The sequence below is a fragment of the Chroicocephalus ridibundus genome, chromosome 2 (genome assembly GCF_963924245.1).
Source record: "Chroicocephalus ridibundus chromosome 2, bChrRid1.1, whole genome shotgun sequence".
NCBI classification, from domain to species: Eukaryota; Metazoa; Chordata; class Aves; order Charadriiformes; family Laridae; genus Chroicocephalus; species Chroicocephalus ridibundus.
Window position 1 is genome coordinate 102,988,671 of NC_086285.1, and position 25,023 is coordinate 103,013,693.

The following is a 25,023-nucleotide window of genomic DNA, read 5'->3' on the forward strand; positions in this document are numbered from 1 at the left end:
GTGACAATGTCTAACAAGCTGCTAGCAGTCAAAGAGCATCAAATTAAAAAGTGCATTTCATAGAATCATGGAATTGTTTGGGTTGGAAGGGACCTTAAAGATCACCTAGTTCCAACCCCCTGCCCTGGGCAGGGACACCTCCCACTAGACCAGGTTGCTCAAAGCCCCATCCAACCTGGCCTTGAACACTTCCAGGGATGGGGCATCCACAGCTTCTCTGGGCATTAACAATTAACAATTTCCCTTGTTAATGTTACAAGTAACAGCAAGGAAAATAATTGGAGAAATATTTTCTTTTCATGTACATTTAACAGCACTTTGTCACTCATTTATAGAAGTGGATAACATCCCATTGTTCAGTTTTTCAAACAGCAACGTGAAATGCTGATGGCTTTAAAATTAAAAAATATGTTAACTAAAACATTATTATTATCAAGGAAATTTGGGAAGAACTTCAGTTTGAAGTGAAATAATTTCTAATGCATTTTATGGAAGTCATTTGTTTTAATTAATGCTATGCTTTTAAATTAAGAAGTTGCATTGGAAAGCCCTTGCCTGTTGCCATTCATTGAGATAAAGGAAGAGGTGATGCTTCTTATTGGAGTAGCAAAAAAATAAAAATGCAAAAACTCCTAAGGTAAACTGGCCACACTGAAGACCATAAACATTTTCTTTTCGCTCAGAGGCATCACATCAGCTTGAGAAAAGCAAACAGAACAAAGGCAGGAAGCAGAAATAGATAGACCTTGGTAATGCACTGTAGACAAGAGAGGAAAGATGATAAAGACAAACTAGCAGGTATACCTGTGCAGTAAGTAATGATTATTTTTCTGTGCCTGAGCTTTTATCTTTCCTTCTTTCCAAAGACCACTGAGAGAAGGGCAGGGGGAAGGGGGGGCAGTGAAGGGTGTGTGTGTCTGTGTGTTTTTTCTCACACACAGACACACACACACACTCTTTCCACTAGCTTTTAATTTTAGTAACTCCTTTAACCCAACTGTAAGAGAATCTACAACTTCTTGCTTTTAACATTATAAATATTCCAAATGTTATTAAATCTATTGTAAAAATGTACATTCACTGGTTTTATGAGGCACAGGACCTGCTAATGTATTTTCAGGGAAGCTCGCATGTACTCTGTTCTGTCCACTGCTGGACAATGGTGGAGAATCCAGGGGCTCACGCTTGATTGCTTGAACCAAGCAGGGGTTTTTAAATTCACATGACATTTTAAAAACCTCGTTACTCTGCTCTTTCTCCTCCCCTGGGCTGGGGCTGTAGAAGTGGCCATAGCATGCTGTGTGTGGCAGGTCAGGCATGCTTTCCAAACACCCGGAGGAGTTCTGAGGGCAAAACGGGGCCACCTCCTTGCTACGTGAACCCTTGCAAGATCTGTTCAGGGTTAGGCTGTTGGGATGATTTGCTACGATGCATTGCCAATTATGCGGCGTGTAAAGGCAGTGCCTTGGCTTCTGACAAGGTGAGGCTGGCTCACAGAGGTCCGGTTCTGTTTTGAGGTGCACTCTATTGGGGTAGCTAAACACCTGTCTTCTCACCGAGCCGTTCTCATCCAACCAGGCTCGGTTTTGTGATGTCAGGTAGTTATCGGCAATGTTTTCGGAATCGGAATCGTATTCCGTTTTGACAGGCATCTCCAAGGGAAAGGCTGTGTCATAGAGAGAGTCTGAGGATATTAATGGTCTCTGCAGTTTCAGATGGTCCGTCGCATAGTTCTCCGCACAACGCTGTTGTACACCCGAAAAAGACTGGCAGCTTTCTGCACTCCCCCAGTGGGAATGGCAAGTTGATGCTAAATTTAAGAAACTTTGGTCTCTGTTGTAGAATGATCCAGCTCTCCTGTTTGAACACGTGTTCATTCGCTGGCTCATAGAACAAGAGCTTGAGTTTCTTAAAGTCCAGCTACTGTTTGTGGTGCAGTTGTTTTGAACACCTAAAACAGATGTGTTAGAACTGAGAGGTTCCTCTTGCATAAAACACTCACCGTTTGTATGAGGCTCAAACTTCACTTTTACATTATCTTGTTCATTTTTTACTGTTGTCCAGCTAAGATGCTTCCACTGGCCCAGAGTTTCAATGGCGCTGTTATAGGAAAGTCCCTCCAGGTTTCCTTTCAAACTGGCAAAACCGCTTGGTATCTTCAGTTGTTCATCTTCTTCCCTTTCAATAACAGTAGAAAAAAATAAGTCAATCAGAGGTTTCTAAATGGATGTTTTCTGGGACGCAAATGGAGTGGCTTGACATACATTACAAGTGATACTTTGTCCTTAACTGAATATAGGACTCTCGCACTCTTGTCCATACAACATTTGTATTTGTTTGAGATGTATTTATGTGCATGCATCTGGGTGTCAATGTGTGTACACAGCTACCTTTCTGTGGCACTGTTTCGTTTAAATTCTGACATGCATTTACTCGTCCATTTCAGGGACACAATTCACAAAGACCTTAAATACTGTAGTGCAGTATGGTAACTACATTACACTTCTCTTCTTCCCTTAAAATATATCTAAATAATATTTGTGTGCAGAAAAATGTAGAGATAAAATGCAAATAATATCTTCAATGAGATGTATTTTGTTAACAAGGAATTATTTGGACACATAAGAACTTTCTGATCAAAGTGATTTGAGGAAGAATCATGGGGGTCTTGTATTTTGAGAATGCGTAGTTAGCAGAGAGGAAATAAAATGCCTGAATTACGTGTCCAGAATAGTCACAGATAGTCATATTAGGTGTTGGTTTGTTTTACATGCCTAACTTAATTCATGTTGTCTTTCATTTTTTAAGGTGGCCAGTGAATTCATTTTCCATGACCTCCAGCTGAAGTACTCAACATTAGCAAAGAGCTCTAGCAGAGAAAGTCGCCTGAGCATTTCCATGCCCAATGCAGCAGTTTTCAGAACTCGGGGTCCAAATCTTCAGGTTCAGGATTTGTCTGGAATTCACTAACGTGCTGATTCCTGACCAGGCAGGATCAGTGCTACAAAACCGCCGCCCTCCCTCACTGAACAAGAGGTGGACAGACATCTCAATAAGAAACTGAGCATGGAAACCTGGAGAGCTAGTAAGGGGGTTAGAAGGTTTTTTCTTAGTTCGTTATTAAGAACTTTTTCCTTGGGTATCGAATCAATGCGCAAGTATAGGATTTTCCAGTAGAGGGAGTCCATGTTGTTAGAAAGAGAGAACGTCCCACTGTAATAAAATGTACACCAAGAAAGCAGAATATTTTCTCTCCTTTTTCCATGAGGTATTAAATATTTTCAGTCCTCTGCTACACATTGCTATTGTTACTATTGATAGCCTTGAGATGCAAAAGGTAGGACACAAGTTTGCTGTAGAACTAGGTTCTCAGGAAATGGTCTAATTGGGAAGCAATGGACTGAACAAAATGCAATAGTCATAAAAGCTTAGACTCCCTAATGAAGATTTTACAGTGAAATAGTATCTAGTGAAAATTCTCCAAAATAATGTATGTTTCCAGGAAGACAGCATATATTTTAGCAAAAAAAGTAGTAGTAAGGATAAAGTCTATTGCAGACAGGAGGACAGAACTGAATATAATCTCCGAGGGCAACTCTCGTAACCCTTCAGTCTGCAGGAACTATCAAGCACAAAGGAAGGATTTTATCCATTCAGAGGGTAAAAATGTAACTAAATAAACATCAAAGAGCACGCTTAATTATACAAAACCCAATTTAGAAGTAGACTTGAATACAAGAAACAGCCCCTTTTAATCGGCTTCTTAATAGAAGCTCATTCCCTCACACAGCAAGATGGTGTTTGTGCCATCCCAGTAAAGGTGAAGCATTCCACCACCCTCAGGTGGGAGCTCCTCTTCTATTCATGTGGATCCTGGGAGATACACTGCCTACAAGGGATATCTACTCAAGAAGTTCAAAGACTTTTTCATTTATTTCTTCCACCTGTGAAGCATCCTAAAGGAAAAAAACGGTGATAACAGCCACATTTTTTCCACTGGACCAGATGGCGGCTGTGTACACCTCCTGACCCCTGCTCATTCAGTGCACTCTCTTATCTCTTCCCTCAGACCAGCTTGAAGAGATACCTCAACAAGGCCCACAGGAACTGGAACAGACAATCCCATGGGGGAAGGAAGAAAAGCCTATTTGGGAGGAAAGGCTAAAACCCAGCACAGAGGTCCCCTTTGAATGCAAATCTGTGAGATTAGCTTCCACTCCAAGGCTGAGCCTACAGCCAACTAGATGTATCTGTCTAAAACATACAATGCATATGAGCATCCCTGTTTAGATTATGTTGAACAACCACAACTGAAAACATGAGCTCAATTGTCATCCTTAAAGGAAAAAAAACACCTTAACGTAATCAAGTCGAAATGTTAAAAAATAGAAAAATCAGGACGCTAAATCAGCGAGGAGTTTCAGCTGCAAAGTAAAACAAAACCCCAAAATACATTTTAAGAAAGTCAAAACATATTAATAATCAAGCATTTTGGTTTTGAAGTATTCCGGTTTAGTATATATGTACACTCAACTTCGGAAGAAAAAAAGACTGAAGAAATAAATATTGTTTAGGATTATAATAGCCATTTCATATCACCCAAGACAAAAATGGATTTCCATTTTGTAAGTAAACTAAATCCTTCTCATTCAGCTCTTCTCTTGGGTCACTACAGCCCTTTTAAAGATCTCATACATAAAGAATACATTCATTTTTCTGAAATACAGAAATTTTTTTCGTATTGAAAAATATACTTACTTTAACATTTGCTGTTGGGCAAGGACATATTCTGAACAACCACTTCGATACAGAAGTTGAGTGTTAGCTTGAACCCAGACCCAGTGATCTTCATTTGTTTGTACTTTGACTAGAGAAATGCCATTTTCTCCATTATTCTTTGCTATACGATTTAAAAGAAAATCTATTTTAATACAAGCAGTATTTATTTCTTACCTAAACTACAGGCGAATGTTCAAAGGTTTGTTTGCTGCCCTAGAATCATCAGCAAAGTACAAGCTAAAGTATGTCACAAAACTAGGCAAATTACATTTAAAAAATGAAATTTGAAAAGCTTAATGAGGCACTTAAACTGTAACCAAGGATTTTTCATTATTATTAGTTCATTACAATTTTTCCCTCTCAGTAATAGTACTATACCAACAAGAAAATAATCGTGAAAACTGGGGCTATGACAGAGGAATGGTTTTAAAGAAGTTAAAGGTTTCCAGCAGGTATGGCAGAAGGCTGAGTACAACTCTACTCAAGAAGAAGTTGCCTATTGGGGTAGACTCACCATCAAAATTTTATCCATTGTAAAAGCTGAAATACAGCATAGACTCTCATAATATTGCCACAGCAAACACTGGAAAAGCATGAGTTAAAGCTGCAAGCAACTCATGAGTTTTAAAGACATTTATTCTCATTTGCTTCTGTTTTCTGATCTTTGGGAAAAACTAGCATTTGTAAAATATCCGCTTTTCCTCAGAGAGAGATAGATATGGTCATTTACTATTAAGTCTTTCACATAATCTTGTTAAATTCAGTGCTGCTGTATTTAGGAAAGCATACTTTGAGTATTCAGATTTACTAAGATTGTTTATATATCTGCAAACTCAGGATCATGGTATTTCTGCCCACTCCAAAAGAGCAGACTTATTCAGTACTGTCTTTTGTGGTGGTCATTTCTTTTGTTTTTTGCATTTTTTTACAGAAGTGGTTTTAGGGAGAAGAAAAAAAGAGATCGTTGGTACCAAAACCTGGAAAACCTAACAGAAGAAAAGACAAGATTTGTTCTCCATAAATTGTATATAATCCAGAAGTACTTAGCAGACACACCTTTGATTTGGTTTTCAGCAATCTGTAACACATTAGTGAAAGCTGCACCTTCATGATGACTGTTTCTTCCACATAATTCTGCTGCTTCACACAGACCTGAATTACCTTTGGAAATGGAGCTGTAGAGGACAGAAAATGTGAAAAAGTCCTTGTCAGTGAATGACAATATAGTAAAATGACAAACTCTGAAAGATGTGATCTTCAAGTTGTTGACTATTAGCGAAGACTTATGGTTTAAATATATAGTAACCAACACTAAATAATTATCTATGTTCACTGCATCATTAAGTTGGTCAAACCAGTGTATGACTGGAGTTCTGCATTCAATTAAGAGGAATATTTATGTTTAGGAATATTCTGCTCATGACTTAACTATATCTGGAATAATAAGTTTCAGCTTGAATTGACACAAACACTGTATTGCCTGCTCTGCCTGTACATTCAAGGTACATACATCACACGGAAGAGTTAGCATGACTTCAATTTCCAATAATCATCATATGATTTGAATGAATTTCTTCCAGTCTTCAGTTCGAAATGTATATTAGGGCTTGGAAAGGGTGCCAATTCCCTACACTGCTTTACAAATTTTTCCTTTTATTAAGATGGTCAGAAAAGAAATGACTATATAAATTTGCCCACCATCCTTGGCCAGCATGCTTCAGGCCTGAACCAAAGGAAACACTGAAGTTAAATGCTCTCTTCGTTCTCGTCAAATCCTTGGCCACTGTCCAGTCAGTTAGTAAAACTTAAGTAACGCTTAAGTGACTTAAGTAATTCTAGGAGCTGAATTCTGGTCATCAATTAATTTCACCTGGGTCACTGAAAACTAGCAAGTGGAAATGACTTTCCAACTCTGCTCTAAAAGCCTGTGTAGTCCATTATATCAGCCTTCCAGTAATTTCATTCTTGTCAAAAGGATGTATGTGCTAGAACCACATTACATGTCTGGATAGTAAATCCACACATACACAAGCATATTCTAATTAAAAGCCAAATTATGATGCTGTCAGTCACACTGAAGAGCATTTTGCTTCACACCAATGGACCTCATTGCTGTAAGGTTACATTTAACCAAATAAGGGAAAACATAATCCTAGCCCCAAACACCAACTAAAATTCAATCATAGAAGAGTAACAAAAATAAGTGTTAGGAAGGAAACGAGTCTGAACACAATCTGTCTTGATCTTCTGTGATTGCTACCGAGTGATCAGCCCCAGGCCATATAGTGCAATTGTAGACTTTTGCATTCATAAGCCTTCTGTTGTTAGATAAATGCATACACCAAATGCATCTCATTTGACTCTATGTGGACGCCTACCCACACGCACATTCAGCTTTCGAAAGTTTTAATTTTCCTTTGCTTGCTACCAAAATGCCCTAGTCCAAATAATTGTGCTACCCAAAGATACTGAAATTTGAAAACTCCTAGTAAAAATACTTTTTCTTTTCAACTTTTACAACTAGTAGAATGACTTATCGTGTTGGTAACTTCTGAAGGTTAGGAAGATTTCTTAACTTTCCAGTTTTTCTATAAAATTATATGTAAGATAATATAATACTTAATATGTATTATACATAAAGTACAATATTTACATTATATTATATTATCATAGTTATGATGTATTATATGGTTAAATCCAGATAAATAATTCAGTTTTCTAAGAAGGAGTTTTAAAATGGAGAGTTATTTAGCCTAATTTGTGTTTTTTACATACTTAATAAACATAAAGCCCATAGTATACTTTATTAACAGCTAAAATATTAATTTGAAAATACATTGTATTCGCTGCTGCTGCATCATCAGCTTTGTGTTTTGCTTTCACAAGCAGGCTTTTCATCTTCATCTCTGTCATGGAAGGGAGCAGAAGTGGTACCACTATGCAGAATAAGGACAGCTGAGGTGGCAATACTGTTCCTGATGAGGACTTCCTCCTTTGTCCAAAAAGAAACTTTAGTTTGCCTTGGAACTGCATAGTCTGTTATACAAAAAAAAACCAATAGAATTATCTTAAGCATTTAGTGTATAAACATTAAAAATGCAAATACAACCTAGGACTGTGTTAACACCCAAACCAGTTTTGAAACTGAGAAAAACTAGGAATTTCATTGTCTTCATACGATTTAAACCATGCCATTTTGGAGGCATGGTGAGCAGAGTACACCGTATCCACAGTACAATCAGACATTTGAGGTCGGTTGTTGGGTTTTTTTTTCTCTCCTTTGTACTTAAAGTAGAAGTTCTGTGTTACGTTCTGTTTGCCAAGACAGGCAACATATGGTGGAGCAAACAGCTATTTCCTCTATGCCTCACCCTGAAGCTGGAACTATTATTTTTCCATGCTCTGTTCTCTCCGGTGAGATGGCTCCCGAGTTTCTTTCCTCTTGCCCTGCACTTTCTGTAGGAAGTATATGGGCTGGCACAACCCAAGGGCTGTGGAGGCAGACACCAAGGGAAAAGATATGCCCTAGATAGCCGGATACAAAGTATACACAGTTTGGAAGGAACCATCCATCCCTGCCTCAAATCTCTGTATAATCAGAAGGCAGAGATCAAGTTAATAGCAAGCTGCTGCCTCTCGCTGGAAAAATTACCCACCACAAAATGACCAGAGAAAAATCAGTCCATTTGAGTTGGGCATTTTCCAGAGCTACAAGATTAAAAGAGGGATGCAGAAATGAGTAACTGGTACGGCTGTTCAAACCCATAGTCTTCCGGCAAATGAGCATCTGAGACAGAAGTTGCATTTCCCTGTCTCGTGCTGATCCTCTGATTTTCTTTGCACGCACCATGCTTTGTCATAAGAAGAAACAGCATTGGTCTGTAAAACGCAAATAGGGAAGTGATTTCTAGAAATGAGCCACTCTGAGTAAGGATACTTGAGGAGCATGTGGTAGCCTTTCTAATTCTGGTTTTTATAATTAAAGGACCCTTTATAAAAGGGAAAAATGGATCATTATTATTCCTGTTTCTTAAAGCAAATACTTTGTGCTGAAATGGTAGTCGGTGAAATTCAGACGTGCCACCCTTGTGCTAGGCCCAGTACAAATCGAGGACAGATGATGTCCAAAAGAACTTAAAACACAGAAGTGCATAGATTCTTTCAGTTTCAAATATTACAAACTTATTTTCTCCCATCACTCTTTGTACATATTAATAAATGTCCTTAGGTGTTTCTTATTAGTGCACAGCAAATGAAAAATGTGTCCTGTCCATGGCTCTTCACAATATTTATGTTGAAATATTTTTCATATGAAGTGATTAAATTCTAGCATGTCATGACTATGGTTCTCTAAGTGAAATTGTACTTACAAGGAAGCCAGAAGTACTGTCCAACAAGCAGCGAACTCGACAGATGAAACAACGAGTTAAGAAGGAAGAATAATCTGTTGTCGTGCTGTCATTCTCTTGTGCTTTAAACAATTTACTGAGAATATATTCTTCTCCTAGGAACAACAGTGGAGGCAATATATATCAGATCACACTAAGAAAGAATGAAAAATGTTCTGTAGCCAGTTGAAGAAGCTGTTATGGAAATGGCTAAAAATTACTTTATGGAGGGGCAAATATTAAGTTGTATCGTGTATAGGTACATCTGCACATGCTCTACCAAAAGCAAAAAGAAAAGCTCTACAATGGGATTCAGGTGAGTTTGTTCAGAAACTTTGACTTTTTTATTTCCTGAGTTTTTGTGATTTTTAATGATGCAAAGCAGGGTAACAGATGTTGCTGGTTTTGAGTTCAGAGCTCACAGAAAATACATTAGAAAAAGGAACAAAATAAGGAAAAATGCTAATGCAAGGGAAAAAAACCAAACAAATGAACACTGGCTGATTAGCTAATGTTCAGCTGTTGCCTCCTTGATTTTTAATGAAGCATTTTCCAGTTTTGGACCACAAGCGCATAGTTTTTGAAATACTTGCTTCCCAAAAGACACAGGTATTGGTACAGAAGTACAAACTCAGGAACTGAAATTCTCTACTGTATATATTAGGACAAAAATTCCAAATGTTTGTAACTTTTAGTAGTTTGAAATATTCATGCACGTTGTTTTGTTTTCTGAGTACTTCCTACAAAATCTTGCAAAGTTCATCAGGTATCTGTAAGACTCTTGCAAAACAGAAACTGCAAGAAATCCTACCAAAGTTTTGCGACTGTGTTCCTGACGACTTCATAAAGGCTGCTGAAGGACTGCTTGCAAGTTTCTCCCCACCCTTCTGGAGACTGTGCTTCCTCAATTTCTTTCCTCAATTACTTCCTCACCTTCTGGTGAAATGCATACATTTGCTGGGATCAATAATTCTTTATAAAGCTTACAATTTCAATCCCCTTGTATTTCTGCAGTTGTGATTTCAGCTTAACGCCACATGTAGGAGAAACCTTAAGAACATGTATTTACCTGCCATACTAGGAAAATACAGCCTCAGAGGAAAAAATGCATTGCTAAACCTACTTGTTCTTCTGAAAACTCCTATCCGCACAACTTTGCATGGGAAAACAAGCGGCAAAAAGCGGCTGCTGTGGTACTGTACAGCACAGTTTTGCGTGGGAGTTTTTGCATTAATGAGAGAAATACTAATGTCCTGGTCAGTATGAACAAAAGGTTGGTAGGATGAGCAACGATGCTGTCCATTCTGTATGGATAAGAATACCTGTAGGTATAATAAAGGAAACATCAGCTTTCTAACCTCAGTATCGCACGCTACCTCACACATGTCAAGGATCAGGAAGAAACGTCATCTATGGGATGAAAACATTATAAATGGCCACTACGCAGCTTTTCAGTGAAGACAAGACGTGGAACAGGCATGGGCATAGGTGGAGTGCAATAACTTTATACAGCGGTGTCTATGTTTCCAATCAACATATACAATCCCACCTGTTTCTGTCTGTAGTTGCTGCCCAGACAACATCTGGGGAGGATTCATGGCCCAGTGCAGTTGTCTACAGAAATCCTGGCGATCATCCACATGAATGTAATCATATATGTTTTGGTGCATTACATCAGTCTGAAACAATTACAACAAGAAATGTTTAATTTGTAAGTGTAGTGGGGCAGGCACTTATCTTTAGGTTGATACTTTCCTTAAAATAATGACTGGTGTAAGATACCTTCAGAGCAAAGATTGATTGAGGAAAGTTATTTTAGAGGCCTCTGTTTTTCACATCTGCTTTTTGACTTCACATCCTAAGATGATTGGTTTTATTCCGAAGTCTTTTGTGCATGTGCAAATGTGAGTCATAGAGAAGTCCAACTGGCAGCTGCTGACTTGTGGCATCCCCCAGGGACTGATGCTGGAACCAACTCTGTTTAATGTCTTGATTAGTGAATGATGGGATAGAGTGCACTCTCAGCAGGTTTGCGGAGGGTACCAACTGGGGAGAGCAGGTCAGCTACTCAGATCTTGACAGGCTGTAAAATGGGCTGACAGAAACCTCAGGAAGTCCAACAAAGGCAAAGTTGTCTCTAATTTTGGGTACCCCAGGAAAGAAAGATATTAGCATACCAAAGTGAGCCCAGAAGAGTGCTACCAAGACACTTAAGAGGGCTGGAGCACATGACATACCAGGAGAGGAGAGAATAACAGGGTTTGTTCAGCCTTGAGAAAACTTCGGGAAGAACTTACTGCTGTCTACATCAACTGAGTGAGCAGGTGTAGAGAAGACAAAGCCCGACTCAGAAGAACGAAGTGGGAGGACAAGAAGCAACAGACACAAGTCGCAACATTGGGGCTGGGACTTGATGTAAGCAAAAAAAAATTACAGTCAGGGTGGTTAAATACTGGAACACATCTTCCAGAGGGGTCACAGGAACTCAAAACTTGACTAGATGAGTCGCAGATCAACCTGCTCTAACTGGGTCTGCTTTGAGTTGGAAGTTGGACTAGATGACCTGCCAAGGTCCTTTCCAACTACACGGTTCTGTTATTCTGTGACTTTACAAGATATTTATTATACACGGGTAGCCAGTCTAGAATAGCAGCATCTTATAATGAAATCGAAAGGAAACATTTAGCTTATTATTTTTATAACGGATCATGGTTCTGTTAACAAAAGCTTTGCAAAAGGGTCAACACTACAAGGAATTCTGTCAGATCACCAAAAAAAAGAAAGTTAGTCTGAAATGGCACCATAAAAGAACTTAATTTCAGTAATAGTGAATGTCTAATCAGCAGTAGAAGGATAAGGTGAAACAACAAGAGTGCTGCATTTGACAAAGCCCGTTAGCAGGAGTGACAACAAGAAAGTCATTACAATGACAGTGACTAAGTATTCTAAATATTTGTTAATGTTTTTACCTGATGAAACCCTAGATAGTCCACAATCGTCGATGAGGCATAAAATATCATTCCATCTGCACTCACCACCAATGCAAAACCATTCAGTGACTAAAGAAGGGAAAAGAAAATAATTAAAAATATAATCACAAAGTAAAGAGTAAAATGGCTATACAATGTAATAATTTTAAGAATATTCTGGATATGAAAAAATTACTGCAAAAAAGTTGGACATTACATTTTTTGCAGAAAAGTCTTTGTTTTTTCTAAAATGAAAAACGAGTAACAATCTGGAACATGCTTTTTTCCTTTTTTAAAAAAGTTAGGATAGCTAATTACAGTGTAACTACCGTATTACATTACCAGTTTATTATCACTTTAAACTTTGTTTTGTCATTAATTCATATAATTAAAAGTTTAATAGCAAGTGTCAACTACTTTTTGCTTTTAATTTAAAACATTACATTCTATAATAATTGCTTTGAATTTATACGCATTGATACATATAGAGAATATAATAATCTCCAACAAGAAAACTAAATACATGTGCTGTTGTAGCTATGACTTTAAAACTGGATGTGTATTTTAAAGTGTGGCTATTTTCTTAAGCTTCTATAAAAATACATACAGAGCATAATTGCATATATGCAAAGAATATAAAAAGTAGGCAATAAATACTTCACTGATATAGGCCAATGTTTAGTCTAGAAAAAAGCTAAATTAATTCTCATAGACTCAGTGATGCAAGGAAAACAACCAAAGAAATGCAATAATAAAAGTAAGGATTAACTGAAATACATGACGTAAACATTAAGATCTACCGAGCTGCGTGCAGACTGACTAATTTTGCCTCTCTTCCCTTGATAAAGATTCAGTAACGTATCTTCGCACCAGCAGGCTTGCATTCCAAAGTAGTTTAGATGATCCTTTCATGGGATGGTTTTGAGGTCTTTTGAGATTACAGTTCAAATAGCTGCCAATGAAATACTGCTATATTATTATTATCCTTCCTTCACCTTTCTCTCAATTGACTGTTGTAGTGATGTGCCTATTAATCCTCGGTTAATCCTGAAGCACAATGAGGGCAGATTTTCAATTGCTCAGTAACCAGATACACTGACATAGTTTTGTGAGCTTGGTTCTCTTTTCGGTTCCTAAATAAGGACCAGATTTCCAAGACTGCTCGAAGCCTGTTCCCACTGTGACAATGGTGGGCAGAAATTCAAGAGTTCAGTGCACAATAGGCCGACCTCCTCAGAAAACTTTTGGCCCCAGTCAATGTGGAGCACCTTTGGAGATGTGGCCCAGAGGGACCATACGTAGCCAAGGGCTCTCCACCTCAGAGAACCTGTGAAACGGTGACTGGAGAAATCTAGTGGAGAGACTGTAATGGCTCACCTACATTTGGAAAAAGCTGTAGCAGCAACTGATTCAATGAAGTCAATTCTAACCATGAGTCATCGCTAAGAATAGTCAAGGGAAAACCATGTTCAGCTGCAGGTCAGCTCCATAGATACAGATCCTTCCCAGAATAAGCATTGTCTCTGCCTAGTTGGGTTTGTGTTGAACACTAGTTATCCCTGTCGACTCTTCAAGCACAAGGAGTTGCTGGACCAGTGCTATTTTCTGCTCTAAGTAATGCCCAAATTCATCCCAGCACCTCACCAACCAGAAGATGATGTGTCAAGATTTCTACATCTTCACATCTGCGCCTTCCACTGCGCAGAGAGGAGCCTCCGTAGATGGTATCTGTCATATCCATTTCCAGTGTCAAGTGGAGACAAGAAAGCATTTTTGGCATCTTGTCTCTTTGGACTCATCTTCACAGCAATGAAACCATCAGTGATGTGATGTTAGGAATTTTATTACATTTTGAACATCTGGCAGGCCTTTTAATTTGAACAGACTAAAAATTTCCACAAAGATAACCATAGGACATTTAAGGGAGCTCCTTCATGCAGATGTCTGTGGCTGTTACCATGCACGTTCCAAAAGACCTCTGGTCCTGCTTGCACAGCTGTGGCAAGTAGAAATTAAGAACATTAAAGGAATGTTCTTAACCTATGCAAATTCATGCACCAAGCCCTATCTGGGAAGGCTTAGAAAATGACCACAAGATCTGAATATGATCAGAGAATCTCACATGGTATCATGCTGAACATCCCTAAAATGTGCGTTCCGTTGTCCTGCAGGCAAGATGGACTTTTTCAGCCCCAGCAGGGAATGGATGGGGGAGCACCTGGATTGTTTTGTAAAAACAAGGATTGTTTTTATGGATCAAGAAATAAATACTCCTATGCAAAAATGAATCTTCTTCATCCAACATATGAGTACATACTCTATAGGCCCAGACATGTACCCGAAGAGATCAGTCTCTATCCCACAGTGGAAGGCAGGGCAGCTTTTTCTTTACACAAGTTTTTCTTTCACAAAGCCAAAGTTGGGCTCTACCAGGTGCAGCAGTTTGTAAAAATGGGAAGGGGAAATGGGACCATGTGTATTTCTAAGATTTCAGATCAGTGGACTGGCAACTACATCTATGAGGTTGTAGGAGGTATTAAGGAAGAGTGGGAAAGAGTAAGAGGAATGAAGAAGTGGAGGAAAAGTTCAAGGAGCCATGTGTTTCAGTTAAGCCAGAAACAAGTATGGATTTGAAGGAGTAAATGAAGAGAATTACAAACTTCCCCTGCTTTGTTTTTGTTTTGTTCTCAAAATGCTGATGTCCTTTTCTGAGTTAAGATCTCTTAAGTAAGCGTTGCCTGGTTTTCATGACCCCAAACACAACCATCAGATGCTCTGCCCTGCAGGCAGGGAAAGCAAAACCCACTTCGATGCAACAACAACTTTCATGAAGCCACATGAAGCTACTGAGGATAAACACAAATTCCTTGTGTCTAAACCTCACTTTAGCTGGGAAACCTGCTGCTTCAACCACACTAAGAAGAGATGAGCTGGACACGGAGTAGAACTTCATAACCAGTGAGTCTTACCCATGACTGCAAATTTTTCTGTTTTTACTATATTACCCTAAAATGCAGTTCAGCGTGAAATCTGACATCTGTAGCACAGAGGACTCTGAACAGAGTCAGAGTTAGGCTAAGATTTATACTTTTCTTACCTACTTACCACAGCTGGGGAAAAGGAGGAGGGTGTTTGGTCTCACAGGTCTGGTACCCCAGAAGTGGGCAGCAGTGATTGCAAATTAGTAAGAAAAGACCTCTTCTGACCTCTCAGATAAATCTCTCAGGTATCATATACAACTCCATACTCAAGCCCTTTACAGTAACACTGCATAGAGATTTTCTGCTATTCTGGCCAGAATCTTAGTGATTTGTTAGACTGAGTGGAAGAGAGAGACAGCTTTAGTCCATGAGAATGAACAAAAACAAACAAGAATTTTTTGTTCCAAGTTACTGGGTCTCACAGTAAACAGGACAACAAAGTATATGGCTCCACTTATGATTTTAAACATTCTCAGTTATTGAAATAAAATTTTCGGCGATAGCGTTCTCTCGTTCCCAGTGAACAGGAGGCTGCACTGGGGTGCTGTGTCAGAACCACAGCAGGAATCTGCCTGGGTTATCGATAAACTGGGGGCAAGGAAAGGGAAAGAGAACATGGACCAGCCTCATACTTGTGCAGTCTGCGCTTCCTAATGTAAGCACGTGTCTGCCCAAAACACAGAGAGGACAGCACAGAGAAGTAAAGGCAGCTCTCCTCATTTACTTTATTCTTTTCAGTAGAAATAAGGGAAAGCCTAAAACAGGGATCTTGGATTTAGACGGAACTCCATGGCTCAATGTTGATGTTATTTGCTTTGTGTACAACTGGTGTGTTCTAATGGACAAAGTCCATTTGCATCCTATCACAATTTTTAGCAATTTGCATATACTTATACAAGCACACAGGGACACACACAGATAGAAACACACACGCAGACAGATATGAGTGTGGACATCAAAACTTTTGCAACAAAAACCAACTAACTTCGAATCTGCAAAAAATACATGGTTGTAAACTGCCATTTGGTAAACCATATGGATTCAATGACAGATGGAATTTCTAATCCAGGATAATAGCTGAAACATGTGAGACAGACTTAAGTATGTATTGTGAACATTTGTTTGTTTGTATTTGGCTTTTTAAAAACACTTACATGAGTTTTCTACATTGTACTTAAAAAATGAAATTGTGGTTTTTTTTCCCAAATGGAAAAAAATTTAAAAAAGAGCTTGGCACCAGACAGGGGCCTGTGTTCTTTTGAAAAAACATGTACATCCAATTATGTACTCACGAAAAGCTGCACCTGCTACTGAAACAAAAAACAATTAATCTGTCAGTTCAAAGAGAGTACAACATTATTCTGGTGCCCGCAGTAGCTGTGAGATGAAAGTTATCAGTTCCTTCCATTAAGAAGTTTTTGAAACATTATTAGTCAAGAGGTTCTCTTTGGGAATGAAGGCAAATATTTTGAGGAAGATAGGACAGGACTTCCTTTGGCAAGAACCTTTATATATCCTGATTTTTTTTTTTCTGGTCCCATAGCAGAAAATCAGCCAGCAAATACTTCAAAGATAGTTTGGTCAAGGTCATGGCATAGTAAAAATAAGGGGCGGGGGGGGAGAGGGAGAGAATAAGTTCCAAGCCACATTTCTCTTATTACTCTTCCTTGAAATAAAGGAAAATTCACTAGCATTAGGTCTCCAGAGACCATGTTACTATGGTTACTAAAGTACAACAATCAAGGCCTGCAGCCATGCCTTGCTTTGAACAGATTTTCAAGTCACGCAACTTGGGTACTAAATTTCCAGGGTCAGTTGGCTCACAGTTTATCTGGAACAGCTTCATTTAATAGTGGATCGCTGGGTTTTTGCATCCTATGTGGGAGGGGGCCATTTTCTGGTGATCTAAATAAGTAGCTATTTAAAAACTCTGGAAATGATATACTCGTTCTTGTCTTATGCATATTAGGAGGAAAATGCAGACAGTTAATGTGTCTTCTGTCTTTAACTGTATTGTTTAGTGAATCAGTATTTCTTTCCACTGGTGTTTTTAGGACTTATAATTGCTCTTCTCAAAAATCCCTCTGGAATCCCTGAGGTTCTCATTATAAAGCAAAATGAAAAAAAAAAAAAAAAAAGAAGCTCTTACAGAACCCTGAAATAAAACCCCACATAAAAGACTATTCAGAAATACCGTATCTGGTGACATCAGAATATGGCCTTTGCTCAACAAGTACAGTATCTCTTAGCCCTCTGTACTCTTATGTATTTCTCTGATATGTACAAAGCAACTTCAAAAGGAATATTTCTGTGAGTAAGCACTATTTCGTGCAAAGGGGGAGTGGCAGAATTGTTTTTAACATTCAGTTTTGATCAAAGGCTTGTGTGTACTGCTTAGTTTTCAGGCAAAAGAAACAAACCAGAAGACAAATTTCCATCATGTGAGCCAGAGGAGGAAGTAAACCCTACAGGCTGACGCCTACAGCCATGGGTTTATACGGGAAGCCTTTCGGAGGGAAAGCGTTCGATCCAATTGATTGGTTTTCATAGCAGAAATGTTTATTTTCAAATACAAAGAAATACATACATATGATCATTATGCCCCCGTCACTATTCTTGTCTTTCCAGATAAAATGAAGTTCGCTTTCCTGCCTGTCTCCTTGAGCCTGGATATCACTTCAGGCTCCTTAAAGGCAGTACGGAAATTCAGCATCTAGTGCGGCGCTTCCCAAAGCGTGGCCTGGAAGAATTTTCAAAGATCATTCATGAATTTGAACCCTGGCCCTCCCATGTACTGTCGGAGGGAACAGCTGTGCCATCTGAAAGGCATGGATGATTATGAGCCGTTCAGCTGGTGAAATTTCTCGTTATTTCATTTTTCAGTATCCCATCACTTCTATGAAGGAATGAGGGCAACTTTGGAGAAATTTGTTTATATATGTGTCTTCAGTCTAACAAGGGAGCTGGAGGGCTGTGGCTCGTCAAGAGGCAGCAGACAAAACTGGCTTCCTGGAAATGGGTTAGGAAAATGTAAGTCACTGAGCTCTGGTAATTGTGAGCTATAAACTTTCAAGAAAACATAGTAGTTCCCTGGAGGGTGAGACTGTAATGCGTGCACACATGTAAACGCATTTTAAACCATGGTGATGTTGTTTTTTATATGCTTGATATGTAATAAGTATTGGACACCACCAAGAACAGCTTTGCCTTTAAAGTTGTTTTGATTGCCTGATGCAAAACTGTAAATGTAGTTTTTCTTCCCTTATACTTTCCTTCCAAGCTAAGCTTTTGTAACAAAGCTTGCTCAGTCTGTGTCACGTCCTTGTGGTAGGGCCTCTCGTCTTTACTATACGCATGAACCGCTGGCCTCCGATGAGCCCGGCACCTCAAAGCCAACCACTCTGCCCAAGATGGTACTGAGAAAGAAGAGCTGAAGCATCATTTGACTTTGTATGTGCCGCATGTTATGTGGTGCACGCTAGAAAGAGATACATCCCAATTGAATCCCATTGTTTTCACAAGTACTAAACACTAGAAATGAGAATTCAGACCGTGCTTCCAGATCAGAGCAGTACTAACGACTAGGACCTTAAAGACAGGTTTAGGGAAGGGTTTGTTGCTGCAAAAGTGAATTCATGGGTGACACCAAACACCTCAGTGCAAATTTGTTATATGGCGTGTTTGTTTAGAATAAATTATTAATACTAACAATGCTCACTACTGATGGTCAGGTTTGGTGTATTTTTTCATGTCTAATTGTAAAAAAATCCCTGATTCTTTTCTTTGCATTACCAATTGGGATTTCATATGGGAAGTGAGTATATGAACACTTCCTGAGATTAACGGACACTACACAAGTATAGGAGACTATTTATAGTAATCTAAAAAAGAAGAATATTCAAATCATTAATTCTAAAATTGTCAGGAAAAAAAGCATTTTTTTTATTACTGCATAGATGTATGTATCACGATTACTGGATATGCTAGTGAGTACTTGGATGAGTAGTGTGTCATTTACCTTAGCAATTATCATGAAGGGATACTAAAGTATGACATAATCTTGTATGTCTTTTCCTTTAGCTTCCTCATTAATCATGATGTTGAATTTAAAACTGTGCTCTACCAGTAATGGAACCCTACTGTCAATGCTCTTTCACAAATACTATGCCCTGGACTACACTTGGAAATAGAAACAATCTTTATATTGATTTATGCAGTTTCTCATTTCACTTCCTCAAAAGCAGATGTTGTATTCACAGATGGGAGCAAAGCTGGGGCAATATCGTATCTTCAGCGCAAGTTCAGCCCTTCATTCTTTCGGAGTTCTGCAGCTGCTTGGGGCTTTTCAGTCTTCTCTTCAACAATTTCAATATAGAAAATGCAAGCCTGATTAATTCCATTTGAGAAGACTCAAAATGAAGCATTAATTGCTCGCTGCTCTGCACTTGTAATAATAAATTTAGTTAGGTAGCCTTTGCAACAACAAATGTAGTAAGATTACCCATTATCTTCCACAGAAATAACTTACTGAAAAGAGTCTCGAGTAATATTTATCCAACATGTTGGACAATTAGACATATGTAAGTACCAAATGTCTGGAATTTTTTTTCAGTGTTATTTACATATAAGTGCATCAAGTCCTGGCGAGAAGAAGCCGTCATAATATTCCATCCACAGCTGACTTTTATTTGTGCTTGCAAACTGTTTACAAGTATGAATTGCAGACATCTCTTGCTGTAAGGAATCAAAACCTAGAAGACACAATGTTGCAGCCTATATACTGTAAACAGAATGTGATGTCCTAATTTCACAGCACTATTTTTCTGTGTATTTAGCACTATATATTACATTTTCTAACATGGAACTATTTCAGGGGGTGGGGAGAGGAGCAAAACAACCTGTATTTCACATTCTGTTCAATAATACATGCTAAAACAGCTTTTTTAAACGCCATTTCAGGTCAGTGGAGTTTTTAGGGAGTGTGGCATTCCTGCATTTGACTCTGGGAACTGTCTTATTGTTCTAGTTATCATCTTATGCATGTCTTGTGTCCTCTAAGTATCCTGTATAAAACACACCCTGCCCCACACCAGCAGCGGGGGTGAATTCTACTGCTGATGTGTTACGCTGACCCGAAGAGCCAAGCGACACCTTCTCTCTAATCTAGACACCAAGTGGATGACAGCGGATCATCATCTGGAAAGAGGGAAGGATGGAAAGTTAGAGACAACTCCTCAAACCAGCAGCAATGACTGCAAATCTCCGCCTGAGTTATGTAGATGAACCCTTCCCCAAGGCCCTTCTGTGAGCCCCTGCTTTTATTTGTTTTCTTATTGCTAAAAAAAAGCCCCGTCGCAGTTACTGGAGAATTGCGGGGGCATTGCAGTAACTGTGAGGAGGTGGGAAGGTGCAAAACACGTTGGGGAAAATGCCTGCTGTGTTCCACCATCAGCTTTTGCAGCTAGGAATTCCTGGGACGACTGCGATTTCAGTGGGATACAAAAACGATCTCATTTTTCTTTTTTCTGCTCATAAAATGTCAGGAACTGTTAAAATCAGAATGATGGAGATTTCTCTTGAAGTTCTTGGAACAGGAACAGAACTATTTGAAGGGTGCCTATCTGTCCTCCTGTCTCCAAATCAACGCTCTATCCTTGCTAATAGGAAACAGTACACTTAATGGTCAGCATCATGCTTTTTAACACCAGTTTTCTTTTCAGTTCAATCCCATCAAATGGCATATTCAAGTTTTAGTAACTGAGGTAGGCAAAAAGTAAAATTGAAATGTACTCAATATTTCTCGTAAAATATGTAGGTTTTTCTTTTGAAATCTTCATAAACACACAAAAAAAAAATCACTGCAAATTTGCAAAAATTCTTAGGACAACACACAATCTTGCCTGGACCCGCTTTCTTGCTCGTCCCTTCACCTTACTGAGAAGATACCACAGCTGCAGCTCATTAGCTTTTCTGAGTTGAGAATGAGGAATACACTGGAAGCAAGTGTCAGCTGTAAATACAGATTAGGCTACTAATTTATGATTTCACTTCAGCCAGTTGAAGGCCAGATAAACGATGTAAGATTGCGATTATCTACGATGATAGACAGGCATTATTTAAAGTGTATTTCTATGTCTTTGGGTTGGGTTTTTTTTTTACAGTACATGACTTCACCATCTTCAAAAATAGGACGCTTCCTCAAAAGCAAATGCTCATGCAGGAACTTGTATGGAAGGAGCAGCATGTCATGATTGCCTTCGTTACTTGAATGCACAAAGTCCAGTTCTAGTAGCAGACTAAGTGCCGGTGCATCCATACGATGCAGTGCTCACATACAGATATTGAACCGATTGATTGGCGAGGAGGGTTGCCAAGGGTTAGCTCTGAAGTCTGTGAGAGAAAAAAAACCTAACCGAGCTGAAATGGGAGAATATGTTTTGTTGGGGAGGAAGTCACGTGGCCGCTGGACCGTCTCCAGAGGCACCGAAATAGCCTGAGCAGAAACAGAGGAAGCGGCTGTGAAAAGTGAGCTCGGGTGGAGTTGGCTGTGATGAACAGTCTGGGGACAGCAACGGTGGCCGGAAATTCGGATCCACATCTGGTCTGTGCCGGACTGGCACAGCTTATTGATTCTTTACCTTAATGCTGCTGATGGACAACTTCTCCGTTCATCGGTACGCCTGAAATTTCTCAGCTAGGCCCCCTCATATGACAGCGGGAGATTGCCTCTGCCCTGACAAATGGAAGCCAACTTTTCCCGTGCCAGTGCAAACCAGAGAGGATGCCAGCTGTCCCTCCTCACTGCACACCTGGGCTGGCAGCTCACAGCTTGCGCCCCCCTCAGTTATAATCTGTCATTTCATGTTGGAGAAGCTAAGTACTAACTCCCATCAGTCCAACCACGTTCCCCTCACCCATATGCAAGATTTGAAAATGAGCACTTAATGGTGTTTCCCATTTTGCTACAAGGCTCCATGCAAGCCTCTACAGGGGTACTTGATTTTTCCCCTTCAAATCCCTCCTTAAAACCCTTGCAAAAGTCCTGGCAATGGTCAAGCTGCTCGTACATTATAAGCACTGGCAATCGGGGTTACCATTTTGTTCATTATTTCCATGCGCTCTGTTGCCCATCAAAATGCATCTTGTCTTATATTTAGGCTGCAAATCTGAAGGGAGAGGATCGCATCTTTTGGTTTTGCTCTGCCCCTCTGTCGAGCTGGAGGGTGCCACCGCCTGTATTTCAGAAACCTCAGCGCTGTGGCAGCATCCGTGATCGTTACAGTCCTAACAGTAGCACTAAGGACTGGAGGAGAGAGCAAATGGTATTTAGAGGTCACAGGCTTTTCTGTCCGGATTTGTTTGAGAAGAAAAAAAAAAAAAAAAAGAAGAATGGAATAAGCGAGAACATTAGTTACTTGTTTGAAGGGCAACAGAAAGGATATTTTTTGCACAAAGTTGTGGCCATGCCAAATTTCAAGTCTGGATTTTAGAAATATGCCTATTTGCAAAGGGAAAAAAAAAAAAAAAAAAAAAAAAAAGAGGGACCAGGGCCTCTGAAATGTTCCTTTGTGTTTTGCCTGCGCCTGGCAAGAAGAAAGCGAATGTACGCATGTGATAAAATGGCAAGTTACTCCTGACCCTATTTATGGCTCTTTTTTTCATGGCTAAATTCTCTGTAAGTCATCCCAAGTGACTAATGTCAGCTTAAATCATGTCATCTGAATTACTGGGAGAAGGTTCATGCTAGAAAACAAAGGAAAGCAAAAGGGTTGTTTGGGTAACTTTTAAAAGTTGTATTAACTGAAAAAGAAGATGCACTGAGACTATGAGCTCTTTATAACAACGTCCTATTTTGGTGGCACCATTTTAAACCAGTAGATTAAAAGGTAAAGCATGGTATCAAAATCCAACAGGATTTACTTTAGGAGGACTGTGCTAAGAGAGTCAGCACCGTTGCTGAAAAGGAGTTCAAGACCAGAATAAATCAAAATGTCTCTCTCTACCAGCTTTTCATTTCTGAAGCCCATGCCTTGGTCAACAACGCACTTTGTCTGACTCCCAATTTTCCTTTTCAAGTTTAAATTAAAAAATAACAGGAAGAGTAAAATCTCTTGCTCTCAGACTGAAATTCAAACTGGAGTACCTTTTTCAAGAGCACAGTTTTATCAAGTACTGATTACATAAATCAGTTTGGAAGGAGGAAGTGGAATTACACTAACAAGTTTAAAAAAATTACAGGAAACCAAGTGGGAAAAGGGTTTCCTATGTTATTTCCTTATGCAGAGTGAAGAACAGCACCAATAGGATGTTTTCTAATGTATCATTTTCCAACTCCCTTGGAATGAAACTTGAACCCTAGTTCAAGCTGTTAGTAGAGGCCACCTGGAAATACCGTTCAGTGCCAAAATGTGCACATGCACCTCTCTGTTCAAAGTAACTCCCAGAAAGCTTATTAATTGCAGCCACTTTTAAGGTAACGACACAATGTTAAACAACATGCTCAAACTGGCGTTCTATCAAATCCTGAATCCTTTACTTAGATAAAAAGTCTGACTTTCCTTGGTTTTGATTAAGAAGACTCGGGCTCTATTTGGTATTAAAGCTAAAGAAAAAAAGCTTCACTGACTTCAGCGGGAACTACCAAGCAAGAATCAAAATTTCCTATTCACAACAATGCCTAAATCCATGATATGGAATTAAGAGATAATATATAAAGGACTTGTCTGTGTGATAAAGTGCGTTTACCTGACTCTGCTATCGCTTTGCACCAATGCTCAATTCCAAGCACAAATGCTGCTGGTTCAGTAGCTAGATACCTGAATTGCCTCGCTTACAACATGTTACTTACAACTCAAATCAGCAAAAATCATCTGCTAAATGGTAGAACAAAAGTATGCCTACAAAACACAGAAGCTCAATTTGAAAAATCCAACTTTAGACGATTAAGTGGTTAATGTAGTGAAGCTAAGATTATTGATACCAGTAGAGAATTATAAGGGCCGCACCACCAAAACTAGCTTTTACTGTTTTCCTCCACTTCTGAAGACACACATGATCTTGAAGAAGTTATTTCTTTATTTTTGAAGATGTTTTTTAAGATGCCAGGCATCTGACAGTCTTGGTCTAAAAATACGAATAAGTAAGTTGTAGTCATAGTACTGTTTAGGAAGGGCGGAGAATGAAATTTTTACCATAGAATAATATACAAAATGTCAATAATTTGCTTTTTCTGCCATTGGTGAAAACTAAGAGGTCTGTCCCGTGTTTGGCCGGAAGAAATGAAGTCTCTTTCACATGCAGGAGGAGATTCCAAAGCGCTCAGCAGCCTGCTGCTAAGGATGTACACTGAGTGCAGGGGTCTCCTGGGCATAGTCTCCTGACATGCCAAAATGAATAAAGGCTGGCGTAGTTACCAGCAGATGCTCCGGAAGGGTGGGGTGGGCTGCAGACCCAGGGAGGTGCAGATGTTCCCACTGAAAGAGCAGGTGATTTCCGCATCTGAGCAACATTGTGGAGGCTTTTGTAAGGGAGCCTGTTATCACTCTGAACTACATACAGAAAAATAGGCTATGGGGTTTTTCTCTTCGGCACGCAGACATATTAAGCCTACAGCCACCATTCTGGATTGTAACTCAAATTATGCCTGAAAGGTTATTGCATTTCTTGCTCCCATGCATGTGTTTTAAAGTGAAAGAGCAACGAAGTCCAATACCTTTTTATTCAACCATATGTCATTATTTGGTTTTAGCAGGAAAAATATAACTCAGGCATGCAGAGCTAACCATCTCTGCTCAGGAAGAGTAAATGTACAGTGTCACTGAATAAGAAATACCAAGATAGCATGATGACTGGCATCTTCAGTGCAACCGTAACGAAAAACATGGGACAAAATCACAGAAATGTGAT

The 25,023-nt window shown here is 39.2% G+C and overlaps 1 protein-coding gene across 1 annotated transcript in view; it reads right to left on the reverse strand.

The window, feature by feature from the left end:
- Positions 1-1,058: 1,058 nt before the first annotated feature.
- The window catches only part of AHRR (aryl hydrocarbon receptor repressor), an 85,359-nt gene continuing 61,394 nt past the window's right edge, over positions 1,059-25,023 (reverse strand). The window contains exons 5-11 of the mRNA XM_063323976.1: positions 12,137-12,226; positions 10,717-10,846; positions 9,150-9,283; positions 7,616-7,815; positions 5,836-5,954; positions 4,759-4,900; positions 1,059-2,178 (exon numbers count right to left, since the gene is read on the reverse strand). Coding sequence (XP_063180046.1) covers positions 1,059-2,178; positions 4,759-4,900; positions 5,836-5,954; positions 7,616-7,815; positions 9,150-9,283; positions 10,717-10,846; positions 12,137-12,226 — 1,935 coding nt within the window. The remainder of the gene's footprint in view (positions 2,179-4,758; positions 4,901-5,835; positions 5,955-7,615; positions 7,816-9,149; positions 9,284-10,716; positions 10,847-12,136; positions 12,227-25,023) is intronic.